General features: G+C 40.5%; 1 protein-coding gene across 2 annotated transcripts in view; it reads right to left on the bottom strand.

Moving 5' to 3' along the window:
- Positions 1–19,453, bottom strand: part of LOC117405722 (F-BAR and double SH3 domains protein 2) — a 79,181-nt gene extending 59,728 nt beyond the window's left edge. The window contains exons 1-3 of one of the 2 annotated variants that reach the window (XM_059028539.1): positions 19,024–19,453; positions 16,680–16,777; positions 1,971–2,016 (exon numbers count right to left, since the gene is read on the bottom strand). In XM_059028539.1, coding sequence (XP_058884522.1) covers positions 1,971–2,016; positions 16,680–16,777; positions 19,024–19,044 — 165 coding nt within the window. In that variant the 5' untranslated portion in view covers positions 19,045–19,453. The remainder of the gene's footprint in view (positions 1–1,970; positions 2,017–16,679; positions 16,778–19,023) is intronic. The other variant, XM_059028540.1, reaches the window with a different exon arrangement.
- Positions 19,454–23,195: the final 3,742 nt, after the last annotated feature.

Raw genomic sequence — 23,195 nt, forward strand, 5'->3', positions numbered from 1 at the left:
AAAAAGAGCCATGGATAAGCCAACACTGGTTTATCCGTAGCAAGGCAGCACTGCCCAAAAAGTCTACAGGGCTGTTTCCTGCTCATAATGCAGGCACACAGTGTTCCTTTGTATCCAGCCAGCTTCCCAGCCCAGCGAGCAAGCAAGATAACCTGCAGCCAACCACACACAGCACTCTCACTTGAGCTGCTAATGACTTTAATCAGCGCAATTTCTGCTCGGCTGTGTCCTGGGGAGCGCAGTGCTGCTGACTCAGCAGCCCGTCTGAGCCGAGCTCCCTGTCCTAATCCTCACTCTCGCTCTGCTCCTGACACCGGCCCCGTCTCTGGATTGGCCGGAGCGCTCTGTTGTAACTGCAGTGACAAGCCGAGCAGGGAATCCTGCATCACAGCTGAGAATGCCCAAGGAATAATAGAATGAGGCGGGGGGGGGGGGGGGGGGGGGGGGGGGGGCTCACAATGGTGCATACGTGCCTCTCTGAATCAGAAGGTCAAAAAGTAAAAGTGCAACAAAGCTAAATTTAGAAAGAGTGAAATATTTTTCCCCAGTAAAAAAAAAAATATATATATAACAACCCATAGTAAAAGGCCCCAGTACTACATAAAGCAGCACGTACTTTATTTTTTTAGAAACAGTTGTTATTTTATACTAAATTTTCCCCAATTCAAATAACGAAAAAATGTGCTTATTACTGTACCATGAGGATTTTTATTTTTGAAATACTATACGTGAGAAAGTCTGAGTTAATCTTCTTCCTTTGATATTCAAGGACCCAGACACAGTTTACGGTTTATTCAGTCACGGAAATCCCCTGGTATCGTTCTACAGCATTAACAAAATACCTCAAGCTTGTGCACAACAAGAAAGCAAGATCTGGTTTTGTTCGGAAAAGAAATCCTGATCCCTCATTACACAGAATAAAGAAAGGAACTACAGCACTAGTACAGCAGCTGCTTGAACTTGAATTCCTAGTCATATTCACCATCACAAACAGCCCTCGATTTCATAAAGCAAAGATCAAATCAGGGTGACTTTCACGTTTGTACATTTTGTTCCAAAACAGATATCAGGCGCAGATTATATCCTGGAAACCAATCTTCTGACCCAAAGGTCCTCACCCAGAGACTATTAATACCAGTATTTATTTACTTTTCTTGGGTCAAAGAGTCTTCTGTTTGGAATGTTCTTGCCTGGAACTGCCCTCACAGATTAACTTCCACTAAAACGCACGCTACTCTTGAGATAACAACATAAGATACTATGGCAAATCAAACAGATAAACTAAAGGCTGCCACACACCAGACGGAATGCGATTTTTCACTGGGTAACAAGATACTTTTGCAGCTATTAATGCTATTGACAAAACTATGATTAAGACAGGTACACATTTGTCAACATGATGTATTAATTACGTATGCCTTCTCTGATAGTATTTCAGCAAATATGGTAATAAATCACACATACCAGGCTTATCCCGTGCCTTCGAAATGAACTCCCACATATTACCTTTCAAATCTTTATAATTGCGATGATCTTTGTCATAAAACTTTGAGTATTTTTCCCAATGGCAAGTATGCCATTTTAGATACTTCACCCTGCTGGACCACATGCATTGAAGTTGTTCTCTGATTGGTCAATTCCCTAGTGGCATGACAGATCGCAAAAAATAGGATTCAATTCTATCGCTCCAGTGTCGACCTGTTGTCGCCTGTCGTGTCGTCTGTGCTGTGAAAGATATACTTATTAAAAGTATAGGTTCTATGCATTTTGTCACATCGCCGCACAGTTTTGCTTGTTGTGTGGCATCTGGTGTGTAGCAGCATTAACACCTTCATTAGTGTTATGAACTCTGATAAAGACATTGGTCTAAACGTATCAAATAGTTTTACTTCTATATGGGCCTACACAATAGACTCTCAGATTACAGTATTTTATGGAAGCAACAAGTAAAAAATTGAACCACGTCTTACCTGTGCATAGTCCTTTTCTATTGCAGATTTCTTTTGGCTGTAAGTCCTAAAAAAAAAAAAAAAAAGTTCAGTTTAGTTTATTGTTTGATATATATTATGAAGAAAACCAAAATGTCCAGTGCTTCTTATAAAACACTGCATTCACCTTCCTATGAATAACACTTGCAGAACCACCTATATCAAAATCAGACATATTTAAATGCCAGTTCATAAACCCCTTGCCCCTGCCCTCAGGCCTCTCACTATCATTTTACTTTCGAATTTACTTTCGAACACCTCTCGCCACCTGATTTACAGACAACCACAAGCGAGGAACATTTCCTTCATCGTCTGCTGAGAAGGTGACCCAAATTGGGTTTCATTTCATCCTGTTTACTAATGACAAGGAAGCAGCTGCACTGAGATCTAGATTTATTCACAAATCAAGAGCCAGATGCTTGTCAGCTCATCACTAGCAGAATACAAAACGAAAGTGAATGTTAAAAGAACTCACTTTACAACCACCATTCAGTGCCAGGTACGCCATTCACAGTAAATACAATTATTTTACATGGTCACAAAGCTACACTGCTGGAATTGCTCATTTGTAGTGCATCATAGTATAGGCAAAAACACAGACAAGATTAGAGTGGTATTATACAGCCCAAGTTTGTGCAACTCACTTTCAGCACATTTCACAAACTCATTTATGGGCAATTTGACATTGTGAGTAAGGTTTTGTTCACCCACAAAACATACTCCATGATTTAGTTAAAATTGGTTTATTAATGAAAGGTCTGATTTACAGAATACACATCATAATAGTGGATTTCCGATCTGAATTATTTTGGGTAAAACCTTTTATTGAGCAGGTTGTACTCACAGGGTTTCCTTTTAGAATTTAATTTAATGTAAATTAAGTTTTACATTAAAAAAGGATGTGAAAATGCAATGGTTTATGAGTGCACCTGCAAGTTTCAACCATGCCTGAACATCACAGATCGATGCCTGCAAATTTGCTGTCAGTTTATAGTTAGGTTGACAACCTGTAAACTTAAAGTGATTCATTGGCTTAAAACTGGTTTGACTTTTCCTGGTTTACATTTAAGTAACTAAAAACACTGTATACACATATTTCAGAAACTACATCAGTTGTTTATTCCCTCCGAGGTCTTCACATTTCCTCAAAATAAGTAACATAATCCTGGTTGGGCTTATATTGACGACTGCAGGTACAAAGTATTGCTATTTATTTATTTTAAATTTTCTTTTCCACTTCCCCCTATTGACAGCACAGCAGCACTTCCCTCCTAAAACGTATTCCTCTGGAATTCTCTCAGGCTCCTATCTGTGAGGTGCCTGACTGTTTGTGCCACCCCTGTGCCACTCAGCTTGTATTGCCAGAGGTGCCCATCTCCTCTCCAGCAGGCGCTACTAATCCCTATCTCGTATAAAACAGCCTGCTGTGGGACCCAGTGAAGTATAATGCAATCAGGGTTGTCATGCCTCGGAACGGTTTTCCCGTATGCTTCTGTGCTCAGCTATCAATAAAAGTCAGAGGTTAATTGTTCCGATTTTGAAAGGACATCTTATACAGGTTGCTGTGACAAATACATATATTTCTTTACTATCTACAGTATTGCATACATTCAAACAAGAAATACAAAAATATCTAACCAAAAATACATAAATACAGCTACTGTTTTGATAACTAAAATAAGGGCCAGATGTAATAACCAAGGTTTTGGGAAAAAAAAAAAGTTTTACCTTGGCATAGCAATCTTATTGTTTTGCTGTTCATTTTTGTCTTACAGACAAATTCTACCCCAACACTTCAAGTCTGACGGTTCTCTGCTCATTCACTTCCTGGGTTACAGGTAATAGAACCGCAGCTGACCCAACATAGTTTCCTATGTGTAAAACAACATTACCTGTAACACAGTACGTCAAACACAGAACAGCAGCTAAACAATAAGGGCCTTGTTACATGGTGTTATAATAAAGATACAGATATTGTTACAGCCTCAATCATTCCACCTTTCCCTATGGCTATCAGTAATCTTGACACACAAGGAGATGAGGTACCTTGTCCTAGGTCAGACCCTGGCTCAAACCACAAGGCTATATAGGCTAACTTCTAAATATATCACTGTGGCAAAGCGCCCCGCCCCTGTGTGCATTTGTGTTATGTGTATGTATGTTGCGTGTGTAAATGTTGGTGTATAGTCATTGGTACACGGGATATAAACGGGTCTGTGTTTCACGTGTATTTAAATAGTGTATATTTGTATTTAGGCACGAGGAGAGCACAAATCACTTCACATGCTGGTTAAATGTAATATGTGAGCACGGGGTTGCACAGAATTAATTCACGTGCTGGGATTCAAGTGAATAATTAATTAGTAATTGAATCCCAGCACAATAGTATATATAGACGCACATTTCTTGCACTCAGGGTTGGTGTTCGGTGAGTGGAGAACGGGAGAGAGAGAAGGAGAAAATAAAACAAAGTAAGAACGTAAATTAGTTGTATCTGCTCACCGTGTTTTGTTCGTCTGTCTGTGCACTGTTTAGTTCGTTTCGTTTGTCTATTTATTTTGGCGCAAGTGCCGTGTCCCGTGTTTTCTGTTTAAACCTTTTATTTTGTCATTAAACGCTGAGTGCAGCCATTGCACTCAGCATTTCTCATCACCATCACCGTCTCTGTGTAATCCTTTTCTGGTCTGACGCCACCCACTCTAGCCGTCTTTGTGACACGTGGTGTCATCGTGGGATAGCCGCGCCTCCAAGCGTCAGACCAGGAGGGGTTTTGTTTAAAAAAAAAAAAAAAAAAAAAAAAAAAAGAAAAAATATAATGGCAGAAGACGCCACAAAATGGCGGGACTGGTTCCTGGAGAATGCTGGGCTGGAGGCCCAGTCTCTGCCCATAGTCGTCCAGGCCCTGTGGATGATGGACAGTGAGAGATGGGAGGCCTATCAGCAGGAACACACCCCAAACACCTTGGAGGAAGGTGTGGAGTTTGTCCTCAGCTACCTGGAGGCAACCATAAATGGAACAGCAGCCCAGGTAGCAGGACCACCAGCAGAGGAGTACCTGCTGTCCCCATCTCCACCAGCAGAGGGTGAGTACCTGCTGTCCCCATCTCCACCAGCAGAGGGTGAGTACCTGCTGTCCCCATCTCCACCAGCAGAGGGTGAATGCCTGCTGGTTTTGCCTTCACAGCCCAAGCGGGAGGCAGAGACGGATAAAGAGGTGAAGGACAGGGAGGAGGAGTGCCGCCTAAGGGCCAGGCATCCACGGCGATGTAACAAGCCATCGTCGGGGTGCCTCCTCTGCGACCAGGATCACCTGTTCGTCCACTGTCCCTTCCGCAGTTATGGGGAGGAGCCTGAGCGTCCACAGCCCAAGCGGGAGGAGCCTGAGCGTCCACAGCCCGAGTGGGAGGAGCCTGAGCGTCCACAGCCCGAGTGGGAGGAGCCTGAGCGTCCACAGCCCGAGTGGGAGGAGCCCGAGCGTCCACAGCCCGAGTGGGAGGAGCCCGAACGTCCTACGCCTGCAGCAGTTTCGCTGCCGGAGATCGTGGGGGAGGTCCGGAGACCTGCTCCCACTGCAGCAGTTTCGCTGCCGGAGATCGTGGGGGAGGTCCGGAGACCTGCTCCCACTGCAGCTTCTTCGCTGCCGGCAGTACTGTGGTCGGAGCCCCACCAAAGGGAGCTACCGACTACAAAGAAGGGGGACGAGGTCTGGAGACCACTTTCCCCAGCAGCAGTTTCGCTGCAGGAGTTCTTGTGGCCGGAGCCCCACAGGAGGGAGCTGTCGGCTACGAAGAAGGGGGAGGTCGGGGGACCACCTGCCCCCGCAGCTTTTTCGCTGCAGGACGGGACCAACAGGCTGTCAGCCGTGCCACTACCGGCAGGGGTGCTGACAGCATGGCCAGCCATGGGCCCACTGAAGCCTCCCTTCCCAGCCCGAGACTTTGTCCTGGACTGCTGGATTTTTAAGGGGGGAGGTGGCCGTTGAGGCCATGTGTGCTGTGCACAAGGGGGGGTATATGTGGCAAAGCGCCCCGCCCCTGTGTGCATTTGTGTTATGTGTATGTATGTTGCGTGTGTAAATGTTGGTGTATAGTCATTGGTACACGGGATATAAACGGGTCTGTGTTTCACGTGTATTTAAATAGTGTATATTTGTATTTAGGCACGAGGAGAGCACAAATCACTTCACGTGCTGGTTAAATGTAATATGTGAGCACGGGGTTGCACAGAATTAATTCACGTGCTGGGATTCAAGTGAATAATTAATTAGTAATTGAATCCCAGCACAATAGTATATATAGACGCACATTTCTTGCACTCAGGGTTGGTGTTCGGTGAGTGGAGAACGGGAGAGAGAGAAGGAGAAAATAAAACAAAGTAAGAACGTAAATTAGTTGTATCTGCTCACCGTGTTTTGTTCGTCTGTCTGTGCACTGTTTAGTTCGTTTCGTTTGTCTATTTATTTTGGCGCAAGTGCCGTGTCCCGTGTTTTCTGTTTAAACCTTTTATTTTGTCATTAAACGCTGAGTGCAGCCATTGCACTCAGCATTTCTCATCACCATCACCGTCTCTGTGTAATCCTTTTCTGGTCTGACGCCACCCACTCTAGCCGTCTTTGTGACAATCACACAACGGTTAATAAATACCAAGTCAAATAAGTCACAAGTCTCTGCCTTTAAATGTACCATTAATGTTGACACTCATGCCAAAATACATTGTTTCTGTAGCATTTCCAGACCTCTATATGAGTCTGTTAGCCTTGGTACTCAAGTATCTGAAGATTAATTAAAGGACTGAGCTGTGTAACTCTCCAGCCTGCCTTTCACACACACACTGTACTCTTTCCACTGTGCTGACTGAAGAGGAAATGAAAGATCTGCAGTCGTGAGCCTGCAGGGATAAACAGATACAAAGAGAGAAAGACAGCCACCTGTGATCATGACCGCTCTGCATACAGCAGCTTATGCAGGGGATCGACGTCACCAGTCGAAGTGCTGCGCTGTGCAGCAGCAGGTGTTTCCTACAAGGCCCTTTACAATTCTTAACCTGTAATTACAGGAGTACACTAATTACTAACCTGTCATTTCACAACAAGACAAGACAGTATTATCTTTAGTTTACAAAGACAACACACAATTTAAACAGTTTCAATAAACCTTTCTTTCGGGTTAAGAGTTTGGCTCTGGTTTAAAAAGCTGTTGTATTTTTTCTGCCAGATTCTGTACTGATGCAAATCGAGTGTAAATATCTTCCTTTAGCAAACTGGTATTAGTCATGATAAACAAGATAAGAGTACTGTGGCCTATATTTTCCCCTATGGGCAAACTGCCCCCTCCATAGTTAATGTATTACATGGGAACATTTTCCACAGCGGAAAACCAGACCCTCTATGTGCTTGGTTGACAGGTGCTTCAATATTCAACACTGCACACATTTTTTAATGTTTCACAAGTAAGAACTCCCTGGTGCCTCGTGAAACTACACTCCCTCATCTCTGAGGAATGAGCAGGGACCCTTCCAAAACTATTTAAACATTTCTAATCACTTTATCCATCCATGGTACATGCTGCTTCCACACCTCATTCAATAAGAAAAGACTAATCGATAACTGGGAACCCCTGGACAATCTTTCAATTTAATACAATGTTGTGGTTCACAAATATGTAGCATCCTATACAAACACAGACTAGTTTTGAAAAGCATACAGGGTGAGGGTTACTCCAAACACATTCAGCAAGATACAATACTATTACATGTAAACAACAGGCTGTCATGCAACATTAATTGATCTAATACAGCATTAGATCAAACACTGCCCCAGGCTGTTATTCAGGTTAATTCCTGTTAAACCAGCATTTTCTTTGGAATTTGCTGGCAGCAATGACTTTAAGCATTTGTTTGTGTGAAATTCCAATGCGTCTACTGTACATGTTTTTATAATACCGTATTAAAAATGTTGAGCATTTAAAAAAAAAAAAAACCTGCATAATTACAATACACTTAAAGCTGCTGGGTTTATCTTTTGATTTGTGTTGCTGGTAATCCCGTGTTGTGGATTAAATACGAGATGAAGACAAGCCTTTACTTTATTGTCACCCACCTGCAGCAGTACCAGTGCCCCTTTCCCATGCGCAGTTCAGTGCAGTCCAGCATTGGAGACGGTATTAAAGTTCACTCACAAACCTGCTGTTCTTCCACAGCCAGTAACTTGGTACAGGTCTAAAACAACATGTTATTAACAAATGTATTCTTATTCTTCTTGTTTAGGATTGCCTGTGTGTCCGATTTGTGTTTCAGTCATCACATCTTTTTTAGAAATTTAAAGCCTCAATGTTTGAAAGCCCTATAGGCCACAGGGGTGCTTTTAACTTTCACAAGGATAGGATGATTGAGACAGAAAATGGTTTTCATATCCCTTTGCATAGAACAAGAAGAATACATTAGCTAGGGCAACTGCGGTATTTCAGATTTCTACAGTAACTCTTTAAAAATGCATCAAGGATGCACAGGAAATGACTCCCTTTGTGCAACAGTGCGAGCCATGCCAGGTTTTATTATGAGCTTAACTTTTTATCCTCCACAAGTCCCTAAATGGAGCTTGTTATAATCTTGGCCTCTTGATGTTTGTCATACTTTCTGCCAATCCTTTGACGTTCCTACAGTAGGAACCTGACGGACTCACAGAATAATGATTTATTTTTATATTTATTTTCAGCAGGCATTTCAGTTCCAGAAAGAAAACAGCTTAACCTTTCAGCTCTGGAGTTTCCTGATTTTAAGAATCAGGAAATACAGGCAAGAACCCAACAAGCTCAAAAGACTAGAATGAAGTATGCAAATGCTTGCTTTTCTTCCCAAATGAATACCCTGTGTATTGATATCCTCACCAGACCCATGGATGGGGAACTTTAAACACCACCTTGAAACTCGCACAAACCCTGCACTCAGTGCTGGGTTTCAGAGCTACCTCCAATTAAGTACATGCAGATTATCAGGAGCCAGGAATTTGATGTTAAATAAACTGTCCCCACCCTTTGAAAAACCTATATGCTGTGAGAAGTGTAATCGGTTCAGAGCAGATTTACCAGGGTCCTGGTCATTTAAATAATATACCTGAAGCAAGGGACGTACTGAAACCTAGGACGGGGGCAGGGCTAGTGTGAGTTTGATGCCCTGCATAAGTAAGCCATACTTGTTTAAACTGTATTCAGGACGTGAATGATTACAGGTTTACAGTTGATATTTATTGCCTATACTTGAGAGACCCTCATTATTGATATCCACACATTTTGTTCAGAGGAGGCAACAACCCGGCGATTCTTCAACTAAACATTTGATTGAAAACAAACTGCAGTGTTTGCCGGTATAACACTGAGGTGAGAGAATCCTATTGGGACAACACTGCACTCCCACAGCTCGACTCTGGACAGAACACAAATGCAAAACTTACTAGAGGCCAACGAGTTTAACAATTCCAGGTACAATTCCAGCAATCCCAAGCTACAAAATATCATCCATGTGTCAAGACATACGGTACATGTACTGCACAGTACCTGCCTGGAATGGCAGCAGCCTTCCACAAACTCTCCACCTTCTGTCAGGTTATATAAAAGGGCTTTACAATAGTGAAAACAAGGTCGACTGCTTACGCAATATCTCCTGTGCTTGGGAGGTACAGATCTGTAGTGCTCTTAGATTACATCAACCACACAGCCCACAGGCAGGTTTACTTACTGGGGCTGCGCACAGTTGTGTGGGCGTGTGCGGGGCTGGAGTTAGATTATTGTAATCTGATTTGAACACATACTTTGATTCTCATGTTCCTCAGCAAGCAATATCTGTGTCATATATTTAAAAGAGAACTGGATTTTGGTCCTCTCAATTAGTTCCAGATTGTCACTCAATTTAAATAGCAAGAGCGGGTGGTTTTGTCCATGCATGTTATTGTACTACTCAATACATTACTGTAATGACATGGTTTGCATGCTGGGATCTGCTGCAGCAATTGTGGAATTCCTGCAAACACAAAGCTCTTCTGCCACAGTGCAACTGTGAAACACAGACTCAATTCAAAGACTTGTCCGTGTGTCTGATAACCCAAGCGTCAAAAAACAACAACCTGCACAGGTAATACTACACACACTACCCTCCAAATAAGAATTGTGCGTTCGTTGTCTGCTTCACTACTCTGAAACTCTTATCTACCAGCTAAATAGATAATTGCTTCATCTCGACATGCACAAGATTTCAATGAGCTGCAGTTACAGTATACTCAAAATATTATTCACAAACCACCAATGCAGAACAATGAGGTTGGGCATTTGCTCTTCATTTCTTGACCAAAATTAAAAGGCTTTCTGTAAAGGTTACTGGGACGACTGGATAGCCTAAGCCAAATAAGTTGCAAGGAATGAAAAGCATTTGGGAAGAAAAAAGAAACACACCACGCTTCTTGCTTCCAGTGTGTGAGCACGCTTCGCACCAGTCTGAGAGGATTGTCAGTCTCCAAGCATGCCCAGCTCTGACTAGCTGCTTGTTTGTGTACCCCATTCCTCGCTGCCAATGAACCAAAAAATTCACAGCGGCGCAATCCAACGCAGAAATTCACCACTCCAAAAAAGAGCAGACAGCTCAAATGAACAAAACTCCAGACAGTTCAAATTAAGAGATGGCACAGGACATAATTACTTTGCACGCGAGTTTCAATGACGATTGTCAACGAGAACGCAAAGTTTAATTGAAACATATGTCGCATTCCCAGCCAACCTCGTCCGTCTGTCTTCAAGAGAGTCGATGGTCACGTGAGCCCGGAAAAGCTTTGGCATCTGTAACTTTGGTTTAAAATTAATTTTTTTATATATTTGTTTTACCACAAAAATACTTTGAGTCTGAGGTCTCATTTACAAAACTTCTGTTATATTTACACTGATTTTTTCCTTTGGCTAAGCACAACAGGAAAAATCAACTTGTCCAGCACAATAATTAACAAATTCTCAACAAGACAATGTACCAAAAAACCCAAAATACAAGACTGAGTGGAGGGTGGGTTTAATAAGTATTCTGACTGAACAGGTACTAGGTGGAGATTTCTGACTAATGATAAACAGCTCAGGCATTTCCATCTTATTTACACTCTCTCCTAGTCCGTCTGTATAAATAAGGGGGGAAGCTCTTAATCTTGAAATACCAGAAATACTTGCCAACGCACTGATGGAATGGTATGAGGTCATCTATAATGTAATGTCCAGGAGGGCCAGCACATGAATATGAATACATGGGCATCAGATGCTGAGTGTTATACATGGACTCCAGCTAAGAGAGCGAGGAGCTCTCTGATCATCCAGCAAAGCCTGGGATCCCTACTGAGTGCACAGAAAGCATGTGACTTCACATTGTAAACCAGTTGCACGACTCCCACCTACTGTATACCCCACATAAAACACAAACATGTGGTTAGAGAATCGCTTGTAGCTTTACTATATAGAGGTATTACGGTATGTGAAAGCCACATGGTAATAAACATGGTGATCTCACCTCACTGAATATTTTATGTACAGTAGGCATAAATTATGTACAGTCAAGCTTATGTTTAAAAAATGTAATCAAAAGCCAAATACTTTTGCTGGTATGTGCCACGTTTTCAATTAGAAGTAACTCTTCACAAAACAAGCCTCCTTATGTATTTTGTGTGCCGCAAAAAAATAGCCAAGGTGGTTACTGCAGATGCTCCAATGAAATCTGGATTTGAATGAACCCCATTGAACTGGAGAGCTGAACTGAGCGGAGGCCAGAAAAATAACACTGCCATTTCTACTAAGCGGACCATTCTTGGAGAGTCGCCAGCTCTAAAATGAAGTGGTACTTGGCTAAACTGGATTCCAATGAAATTATCCCAGGTATCCTGGTGGTTTGTTAAATAAAACTATTATTGCTATAAACAGCGCTGGTTGCTGCTGCAGCTGCCGCCAACAGTCATAGAAATGAGGTGTTATGGGCCAAACACAGCGAAACAAGCCTTGTGGATGTATTAAAACATTCTGCATTCAATTACACGGCTACAGTGCCATTTACAGGAGGAATCATTCATTCTTTCACAGATTATACGTTAGACTGCAATTCAACAAGAGAAGCATCGTTCAGAATTCCCATAGCAGATTGTATTTTGAGGGGCCCCCGCCAGTTCTTGTACCTAAAACACATCGAATTTAAGAAATGTACCGTACTAGCGGTAAAGAAAGCCTGTGCTGACCTCTCTGCACTCAAGTGTTAAAAGTTCAAGTGGGGGCTTCAACCCTTTGTAAAGACAGCAAAGGAAATGCTGGATCTAGCAGTGGTGCTGGCCAAGGGGTAGGGGTGGGGGTCATCCTCCTTTGTGACGAGAAGGGGGTTGGGGTGGGGGCAAGACTTGTGGAACTTATTTCATATCATGGTCACTGGTAGAGCCAGCACTTGCTGTTGACCCAGCAGCAGGGATGGAGACACACTGTCTGTGTGCGTGTGTGTGTGCGTGTATGCATGCATGCATGCATGAAATTTCGTGACTTTTCAACTTAGTTGGTCCACACGGTAGCTGCTAAGTGCTTCCACGTTATAATGAAACAGGTGCAAAATGAACGCCAGCAGACTCTCTAAATCAATGAGAGTTGACTTTTGAGAGAGAACTTCCAATATTATACAGCATAGCACAACTCGGGACTTAAACAAACATACAGGCCTGTAAGGCTTACTCTAGCCATCTGCTACTTCAAACAAATCTACAAGTATTTATTCTTATAAAACAAGAATGAGGTCATCTGCAGCGCTGCAGCATGTTTCAACTGAACAGAGAAGAATGTCTAAACAAAAAAACATGTGCACTTGGGTTTTCAAAAACATGCGCTAATCTGGATACAAATCTCTCGGGTTTGATTAGGGGGAGGATTTCAATTAAATGTTATAGATCAAGCAACATCCAGAAAGTGTGTCAGATCCTGCCGCAAAACTCCCAACTGCGGCCTCAAAACTTTAATTAAATTAAGTCTCAAAAAGCTGTCACTCAAGATAAGTTTTCAGTATTGGCATAAGTGCATTACTTCCCTTTCATCCTGTTAACGAAAGAAAGTTGTCATTTCCCTAAAGCTATGAAGCTAACTGAACTGGGAACCTTTGCGTTGCAGACAGTTAAGTATGTTAAAAAACTGTTTTGGAAGGTCATTGGTAACGATGAAAAATTATATCTACGTTTTCAGTAATTCAGGCGACAGAAATCGAAGAGATTTCACAGTATATACATATCTGTATATAAACAAGTAATTGCTCGGCTTCTACCCCTTGATAACACTGGAAAGCTATTTATAGCACTGCAGGAATTATTTCAGAGGAACACCGAGTTCCATTGAGATTGCATCACCCTTGTGACCAAGAATAAGAACACCTAGAACAGCGTCCAGATGACCTTTACAGGCGTCTGATTATACTGCTCAGGGAACACGTTAGACTTCAGACTTTAGCTGCAACAGAGGAAGAGTGCTTGTCAATCTTTTTTTTTTTTTTTTTTAATTCCTTGAAAGTCACACCGTTTATGCAATACTTTAAGTACAGTAGTAGTACAGATACCACCTCCTCAAGACTCACCTGATTAGACTGCACTTGTAGATCTCTTGATCTACCCCTCCTACAATGCAATGGACTTGCCTGACCTCAGCACCACGTTACTGGATCCTCAGATGATGCACTATGTGCACTATTGCACTACTAATATATCACTGTAGATATAACTCGTAATCCTAACTGGCTGCATCCTAGTTCACATTGTATTTTAGTACAATCAGCATCCGTTACCCAGTCAGTCGTGTTTTACCACCCTTGTATTAAGAATAAAATCCATCCCCAGTCTTGACTGCTCATGAATATGCATGACAGTGGCAATTTCTTTATATTTTATCTTTAATTATATCTTTGTTGTATTTTACTTTATATTTTTACTGTTCGTGTTTTTTTTTGTGTGTTTTCTTGCGGTAAATAGTAAGACCCCTGTGCAGTTATAAGGCGCTTCCTCCAGTTTCACCTGACGAAAATGCAGGCAAAACAAAGTGATGAGACAAGCTACGGTAATGCACCAGTTAATCATTGAACAGTTTTAGATACTGTGATGTATTCATTTTAAATCTGCGATCTTTAGTTGTTTTTGTGCATTTTTATTTGTAAGTGAACTGTGACATTAGGGCCTTAGAGCACTATATTCTGCAATTTTGAATACTGACTTTGGATACTGTTTTAATTCTTGCATTACCTTTTACGTTGCACGCAGTTCTGTGCATGGGTAACATTTTGATTTCATTTTGCTGTTGGGTTGTTAATGGGGAATTTTACATACTGCTACAATACGTACCAGATTTAAAAGTATGTGCTGTATTACAATCCATGTGTCGTCTCTTTTGGCAAGTGTACATACATTGTTGATATCTAAATACGACCACCAGCTAAATCGGAACAAATTTACAATGTACTTTTTGTAATGTATGTATAGGATAAAAAATGTGATTCTATTAGATGTTTCCAGTCATTTTCAGGTTTGATTGCAAACAGAACAGACAATCGCACTAACAAGAGGCATTTATAAAGAGCTCTTCTTAACATGCTGCCCATCAAACAGGGATCTGAACTGGACTTTTAGGCTTGGTCAGACATTTCATGGCAAAGTAGCTAACCTAAACCAGAACATCATTTTCCAGCACAAATGTGTTTGCTTATGATAGAGACCCCGGTGTCATATTATCCCCATCCCATGTAGCCCAACCCTATCATAAGATTCAACGTGGTAATAAAAGCACACCGATACTGCTTTCGTTTTCTTAGGAAATGACTTGCAGGTAGCAGCAGCTGCGTCCTTTACAAATAAGATAAACGAAACTCAGCATTTATGAATTCATATGCCCTCAGAGATCTGTAAAGAGAGTGTTGCATAGCAATCTGCAACCAAGCAATACACTGCCTGGGCTGTCTTGTTTCCAAGCAGCTTGTTCAGCTCAGCCACTCTTTACTACTGTTCAAGATCCCAAAGCCCCTCTCTCTTCAGCAGTGAGATTTGTGATGGGTTCATATACTATATAGGCAAATGGTCTCACTACTGGAACAACACGCAGAGTATTCCCTGAGCGGGGCTGCGCAGCAGCAAGCAATGGAGCTCTCTTTAAAGCCATTCGGCCTCTTTGCACTGCTGCTAGGACAAAACTGTTTCTAACCAAAATGAAGGATGTCATCCATCGATGTGGTGAGTGTGTGGTATGTAGGCACCTGTGAAAATGCTGCATTCTGAAATTTTCGTCATGTTCTCTCCAAGAATTAAACTCTTATCTACGATCTCGTTTCATTTGTTGATGCGTGTCGTGGATGTATTTTAAGACTTTTATATTGCAGCACTCTTGGATCCCGTTCACACTACTGGGCCGGCCAGTCAGGTGACTATCAGGCTGTACACAATGACATTCACAAGACAAACTCACGACTGACCACCTAATAGTACTACTGCTCCCTCGTAAGGAAAGACACGGCATTAAATAAGGTTAAATACATTACACACGTTTCTTCTCATTTATACGCATTTGCTTAACCTGCATGAATACCGTCTTTGTTTACAAACACGGTCGTTAAACTATTCTATCCTTTACTTGTTATTATCCTCTAGTCCCTAACCATTACCAGTAAAGACTGAACATTAGCATTACCCCTTCTCTCGAAAGATTACCGAACATATGGCTATATAACAAAACCCTTGTCCCACATGTAAATGACAACTTCATTAAGGGAAGCACTGTAATCTAAATACAGCAATACACCGTCACATATCAAATACACTTTGCTCAACAACAAGTGCCAGTAGAATAACATTAGCCCTGGGCCGCCTCAAATCGCAAGTGTGAACGGGGTCTTGGTCAGGTTAATCTCAGTGGGATATCCCGGATAGATACATATTAGTGCAAGCATCAGCACTGTGAGGCAAGGAGCTGTTCAGGCACAGCTACTTTTTAAGACTTGGAAGGACAGTGTCTGAAGAGTTTGGCTACTATCAAATTGAAAAACAGATATTTGCCAAAGGCTTCTGCAGAAACTCAGCAAGCAAAGTCTGCTTAAATTTCTTCCTGACGTTACTGCAATATAAAAAAAGAGTTTGTTTTTAAAGAAATAAATACATGCTATAAAACCAGAAAGAAACTACCCAAACAATAAAAGACTACCCGGAAGCTGTTGTTATTATAGTTACATTCCTTCCACACAATTTGCCTTTCCCCTTGCTTTAAAAAAGGGCTCTTAGTATTCCTAGGATAGCAGCAACTGTTTCAGGACAAGAAACCCGGCAGTTTCCTAAACAGGCTATGCCAACAGCTGACCTTGCAACAAGGCAACGTCAGAAAAAAATAAATAAAACAATACCACGGCTATTCTGGAATCCAACAATCTAAAACAAATGTTATCATGCTGGCTGCCTCCACAGGATTGCAACATATTATTCGGGGAAGAAGACATTTTGGCTGAAATGCATGGAATGTTTCTCCAACATGCCTCACACTTTCATTAGGGACAAATATTTGCACGGTATTAGTTCCAGTTACAATTTCCAGCTGCGATAGACCTCTTAATGGCCCACAGCAGGAAATCCAAGAGGAAATTCCTTCGTCACATCCCTGGGTTTTGTAATCTGGATGTTCTTTTTACCTGATGTCTTCCAGTAAATCGCATTCTGCTTGGTGCTTGGCTTGCAGTCTGCTCATCTGTTCAGTGTGAATGTTCTTCAGCTCTTGGGTGACTTTTACCTGAAATAAATCCAACACATTAGCCAGGCTTTCCTTCACAGAACGGAGGCATCTTCAACAAAACAGCCGACATAAAAAAACAGGAAAAACGCTTGATCTGACAACAGAAACACTTGCGTTAGATACTTAGTACCAGAAAATAATGATCACCACTACACCAAATACAATTTAGAAAGCAGACCTTGTTAAGAGACTACTGAATTAACCAAAGTCAACAGCAGACACACAAGTTTGAAACCCTCTTTCCACTTCGCGAACCAATATGTTCCCTTTACCAAATCACAGAAGTTTATTAATCATAGTTCAGAAAGCAAAACACAAATATCCAAAATCGTGTTTCTGATTGGGATGTTTTTACAAGAAACACAAGAGCTTGGACTATTAAAAAAAAAAAAAAAGTGGACTGTATGTCAAACAAACCTACCAGTTTAGCTCTCATAAAAGCATGAGTCAACCAGTTCTGTAGAAACTTAGACTATAAATAGAAAGTTTGGGGACAGCTTAATGATTTCTGTCTGAGAAAATTCAATTACTCCCTATACAAACCCCGTGAGGTAGATGGAACTCTTACGATGGTTCACTGTTAACTTAACATTCTTCCAGACAGTAGAACAAAAATAATTAAGGAGGCTAAAGAAAATGTTAATTGAGTCCGGTGATGGAATTAAATATCCGGAATTAAATATTCAATTGCTGGGTTTACTGTTCTCATTATACTGAACAGAATAATAAAAAAAAATACTTAAATTCAGATTACAGTTTTTACACAGTCCAGGTGATTACAACAAAATTGCTCTCAACAGAGAGCAATATAGATGACAGATTGCATGTCATTAACATGCCTTATCTAAACATCCTAATGGCGGGGGGGGGGGGCAGTTTCATTAAAGCAGATAAGTGCATTACAAGTGTACAATAAGAGATCTGCTTAAGTATACACGATGAATGCACCACTTGCATGTGCAATAATGGGTAATAGATCAACCAGTCGTTTTAACTGCATTTACTGTTTGTCTTTGGCTGCAATATACTCTGTCAAGGGTAGCAAAAACCCAAGGCAAGTGACGTGATTGTCTTGAGGCCCTAATCCTATTTACCTTGCGTTGTAACTGCCCACCTGTTTCGGTCGTTGTATGTGTTGGAGACAGAATTAGCAGAATGTACAGTAGACTGGTACTACAGAGTGCCTCATGTTGGACAAATTATTGTACAATAGACTGCATTGCACAACACTACTAACCACGCATAGTTTCAACTACTTGGAGACGTTATCCATCGCCAATGGAAAATATTGCGATGATCAAATTGGCAAGTAATAAACGCCAAATAAATTAATCTACTGTATTTTTGTAAACGTTATGAACATTTATATTTAAAAAAAAAAAACAAAAAAAACGTATTTTACATGTCTAGAATATGAATGTCCCGCGGGTCACAAGCCAGCATTCCTATTATTGATATTGTGTGTTTTTTTGGCAGCAACACAAAACCTAGTACGCCTGGAAAAAGGAAAGCTAAAGGCAATTATAACATCATGCACATCACTTAAAGCGACGCGTGAGATTTTAAAAGCTTATCAACAGGACTTTGTTTTTAATCCACGTCAATAAATATGTACCATTTTAATACTGGATTCTATGTACTTAAATTCGAACTGAAATAAAAGCATGCTGGAATCGTTACATTGAAGACGTGCAATTTTCGTTAACAATAACAGCAGCTTAAAGCACAATGTATTATTTATTCCAATACTCACTAGTGTTTAACGACTGGTCAACTGTGCTGTGAGATTTGACAACAGGACCAAGACAAAACGGTCTATGCGCATCGTATGTCATTATTTTTCCATTTTTATCATTAAAATATTAAACTGCCACCAATTGCCAAATCTTCAAAACTGGAAACCATAACAATGTATTAAAATAAAGAAATCAACCCAAAAACAAAACTAAAATCTTTGTTACGGTACGGTCATTTCAATTTTTACTTCACTTTAAAACATTTGTTACAATATCAGGGATCGAATTCCGTCTAAGATTTTTCATTTCGTGCTTTTAACCGAACACGCATTTCTAGATAAAGTTTGTCTTTTTCTTTCAAATTGCATCGCTAAGTATCATCATCACATCGGTCTTCAAACTAACAACACATTCCCAGAGACAGACTGGACAAAATAAGAACCTCCACAGCTAGTTTTGGCATCATGTTCAACTACAAAAAAAAATATCTAAAAATGTAAAACATACCTTTCTCGGAGGAGGCTGCATGTTGAGGCTTTGACATGAATCATAAATCCTTTAAACGAAGGTAGAACCCGAGAAAAGCTGAAAAAAATGAAAGATCCCGGTTTTGAAGAGAGAAAGGAGAGCAGACTGACTGAAACTTGCTCAGGCGGCCATGATATTCCAATTCCACAGACTCAAGCACTGCACCACACAGACAGGCAACCGGGACATCATAACAGGAGAATAGCAACGAAAATACATGGAGTTTCCGGTTCAAAAGAGGCGCAATGGCGACATGTTGTGGTAATGCGAGGAATATATGGGCGATTGAGACAAATATAAGCGAAGGCGAGCAAACAGGAAAAGAGCGCCGTGGAGCGGTCAAATAATAAAGTTATTTAACTTGCGTCTCCAGCAGACTTGCATAGCAACAAGGAACTTTAACAGAGCTGGAGCGAATCAATGTAACAGCCAACACAGCAGGACCGTCAAACACAGAAACATGGATTCCCGTCTTTATTGTCCTCAGAAGTTTAATGTTATGCAGTAACCGCGCCGCCGTGACTTAAAACAACGTGTCAGGATTGTATAGTTTTTCACATATTCTAATGAATGTATCGAGTCAGTGAAACTGTAATACATTATTTAAAAAATACACTAATATGGGGAGAATAAAGTGAATTGAACATATTTACACAATACACCCTGAAAATACTGCGTTCCTGCTTTATATCATCCATCTATCCGCCACAATGTAAAAAAAATGAACGCAACCGTACATTTTTGTTATAAATATATATTTTAAAATGTATTATGTGTTTTTAACATGAGCAAAACAGTAAATGTTTAACTTAACATCAACCCACCCCAACCCCAACCCCAACCCCAACCCCAACCCCAACCCCAACCCCGACCCTAACCTTAAGCAACCCCAGCGCTAAAACCTAACCCTAACCCAATACATAACCCTTCAGAATCACCTGATGCCTGGGGCACAGTTGCCAAGTCCGCTTATAATAAGCGGAGTTGGGCTTGTTGTTTTAAAAAGTCGCTTTAAATTTTTGACAGTCGCGGGTTGCACGGGAACATTCTGAGAATTAGCAATATTCGTTCCTGCTGTATTTACTTTCAAGGCAGTTAAATCAGTCTACAGCATTTCCTATTGTCAGATGTATTGACAGCAAATTACAGTAGGATTTACTATAGAATATTGCATTAAATATAGTACCCATAGTAAATTCTATAGACATACTATAAGCACATATTATTACTTACAGCAGAGAACTGCAAAATACTACAGAATTTACTGCATGTAACAAGAAATTACTACAATAATTTGTAGAACATACTGTACAATACAGCAGTACATGGCCGCTTTTCTATCTAATACCACTCAGATAACCTCTCGTTATAGAACACATCATGGCAGTATGCCTTATATTAAGTACATTATATTATTTAAATGTCCAGGAGCCAGGAGTTTGGGTAAGCAAGCGCCTTTTAAGCACATTGTTCATTCTTACAGCCATAAACCTACAGTGCCCCCAGGGGAGCCAAGGTGGGGTCTGCAAGGTGTTTTAATTGCTTGTGTGGCATACCAGCACATTCCTCACTGATTCACACCTCGAATTGCTTCAATTTGAGCGAGGGTATCTTCAGTAAACCCTGTGCTCTGTAACGGCCGATAGTCATCACACTTTTCCTGTGAAACCCTGAATAAAAGTTTACCAATAAAAGCATAGCAAAGTGTAATAAAGCACAGAGAAAGCATGGCAAAGAACAGGTAATTGTAAAGAATAGCAAGGCATAGTAAAGCATATTAAAAAAACATGGAAAATCAGGGTAAACTATTGTAAATGTATAGTATAAGCATGGGAAAGGCATGGGGAACTGCACAAATAACATGCTAAACTTACACGAGTTACACAGGAAATAATGCAGCAAGGACCAGCCAATAGGGATCACATCTGCTATCTTGCACATTGTGTCTGAAAATATGATGCAATATAAAGATGCAGCTTTTATATATGGCAGAATGTATCAGTCATGGAGGAACGGTCTGTCTAGTTTTTGGCCAACTCATGAATATCTTCAATTTATACACACCTCTTCTAACTTGGCAAGAGTCTACTGATATATAGTTTTTGCTCAAAAGAGCCAACTTCCCAACGTTTCAGTCTGATTAACATACCTTTGTCAAGAGAAAGTGTGTTTGAATACAAACAGAGGAGGTATATATAGGCTTTTGATGCCATGGTAACTAGAGTACATACATTTGCCCGGCCATCTTGGATTGTTGTTTTGAGCCTCTTCTTTTCCTCCTTTCACATCCTTCATAGGATTTTTTTTTCTAAAGGTTCACACAAAAAAAGGTTTTTGAAAAGAGACATTTTGAAAAGAGCTTTGAAACACACTTTAAAGTTATAAGTGTAAAAAAATGTCAGGATGTTAATAATGAAAAGAAAAAAAAAAACAGGCATATTATTGTAGCAACACCTGGGGACGTATTACGCTATATTTTTCGGAACCCCGCTACTTACTCTTTAAGCTAAAATGACCCACAAATTAAACAAAATAATATGTAGGGAGTCATAAAAAACAATATGAATGATGAAAGTCATTATGTAAAGGGTCAGTAACAAAAACACACTAATGTATAAACTTTTTGAATAGGGTATGTCGGTGACCAGTACATGTTTCAAGACGTCATTATTTTAAAGTTGAACCAGTAGAGTATGTTTTATTTTTGGTTGGTAGAGACTGTTTGCATAATTTAGTGAATGATGAATATCTTGACCTTGTTCCCGTGACGAAAGTCTAATTACAGTAAATATCAAAACATTCCTTTTTAAATGAGTTGGAAACTGTCATGGACAAAAACACAAGGACATACAAAAGTCAAATCGCTTTCAGGATTTTTATGCAATGCAATGTTGTGATCAATGGTCATTTTAAAACTTAACATGTCAGTCTGCCCCCAGCTCTCTTTCCTGTCATACCTTTGTGTTTGTAAGCCGCATTTTGAAGTGGACAGGTGGTTGTCACTGGACAGTATGAAATATGATTAATCCTGAAAGTCAGGTACAGGTATAAACATGTGTTTTGGGAGTGTCCAGTTGCAGTTCATTTTTTGGATCCTGTTTTCTCCGCTCTCAAACAAGTCTTTTCTATCCACAATATTGAGGTCGCCCCTAATCCACCATTGTGTTTGGTTTTACCTGATAAAAAATTGATGTTCAAAGAATGGAGACAGGTGGTTGAAGCTGAAGCTGTGACTTCTCATTCCTATTGTAACAGCCTTCAATACATTCATTTTTTACATCAATTGAAGTGGGATATTTAAATGGTATCATCTTATAATTTGAGTTTTAGTCTTTTAGTCAAATGGCTGATTTTACACCATAACATACAATATAAGATCAGATTTTATTACAAATGATATGGCCTTCAGAAAAAAAAAAATTCCAGTAAGAATTAACTTACTAGGGAAAGGTACTGGAATAATACAAAAAACACCCTCAGCAATTCATAGTAATTGTGACGTGTAAATCCTGTTACAAACAGGTTCGCTGAGCTATTAGTCAATAATTGTCACACGCACTGCCTAACCACTGGGACAAAGGAAATACAAGGTGTACAAGCTTACTATTAGCATTTAAAAGAGAGAAATGTGTAATTGTATTAAATTAAGCATTTTTATAGCGCGTTTTATACAGAAGTAGCTCAAAGCACTGTACAGTACATAGCAGAAAATCAAACCACAATACATTTGTAAGCTTCCCTGACAGACGCAGGCAGAGCAGTTCATAATTTAGGAACTTTACAAGAAAAAGCCCTACCTCTCGTGTTGCTTTGAATAACCTGACAGACGCAGCAGAGCATTTCATAATTTAGGAATTTTACAAGAAAAAGCCTTACCTCTCGTGTTGCTAGGAATAACCAGCAGCCCCACATCCAGAATGCAATTCTGAAGATACGGGGTCAGTAACTCCTGCAAATATGTGCGTCCTTATCCATTCAGGGCTTTATAAATTAACAACTAACAAAATCTTAAAATCAATTCTATACTCCACAAGGGAGCCAGTGCAAAGTCGTCAAAACAGGGGTAATGTGTTCGCTTTTCCTGGTTTTAGTCACAATTCTCGCGGCTGTGATACCAGAGAGTGCATTACAATAGTCAATTATTGTTGAAA

Source organism: Acipenser ruthenus, chromosome 8 (genome assembly GCF_902713425.1).
Source record: "Acipenser ruthenus chromosome 8, fAciRut3.2 maternal haplotype, whole genome shotgun sequence".
NCBI classification, from domain to species: domain Eukaryota; kingdom Metazoa; phylum Chordata; class Actinopteri; order Acipenseriformes; family Acipenseridae; genus Acipenser; species Acipenser ruthenus.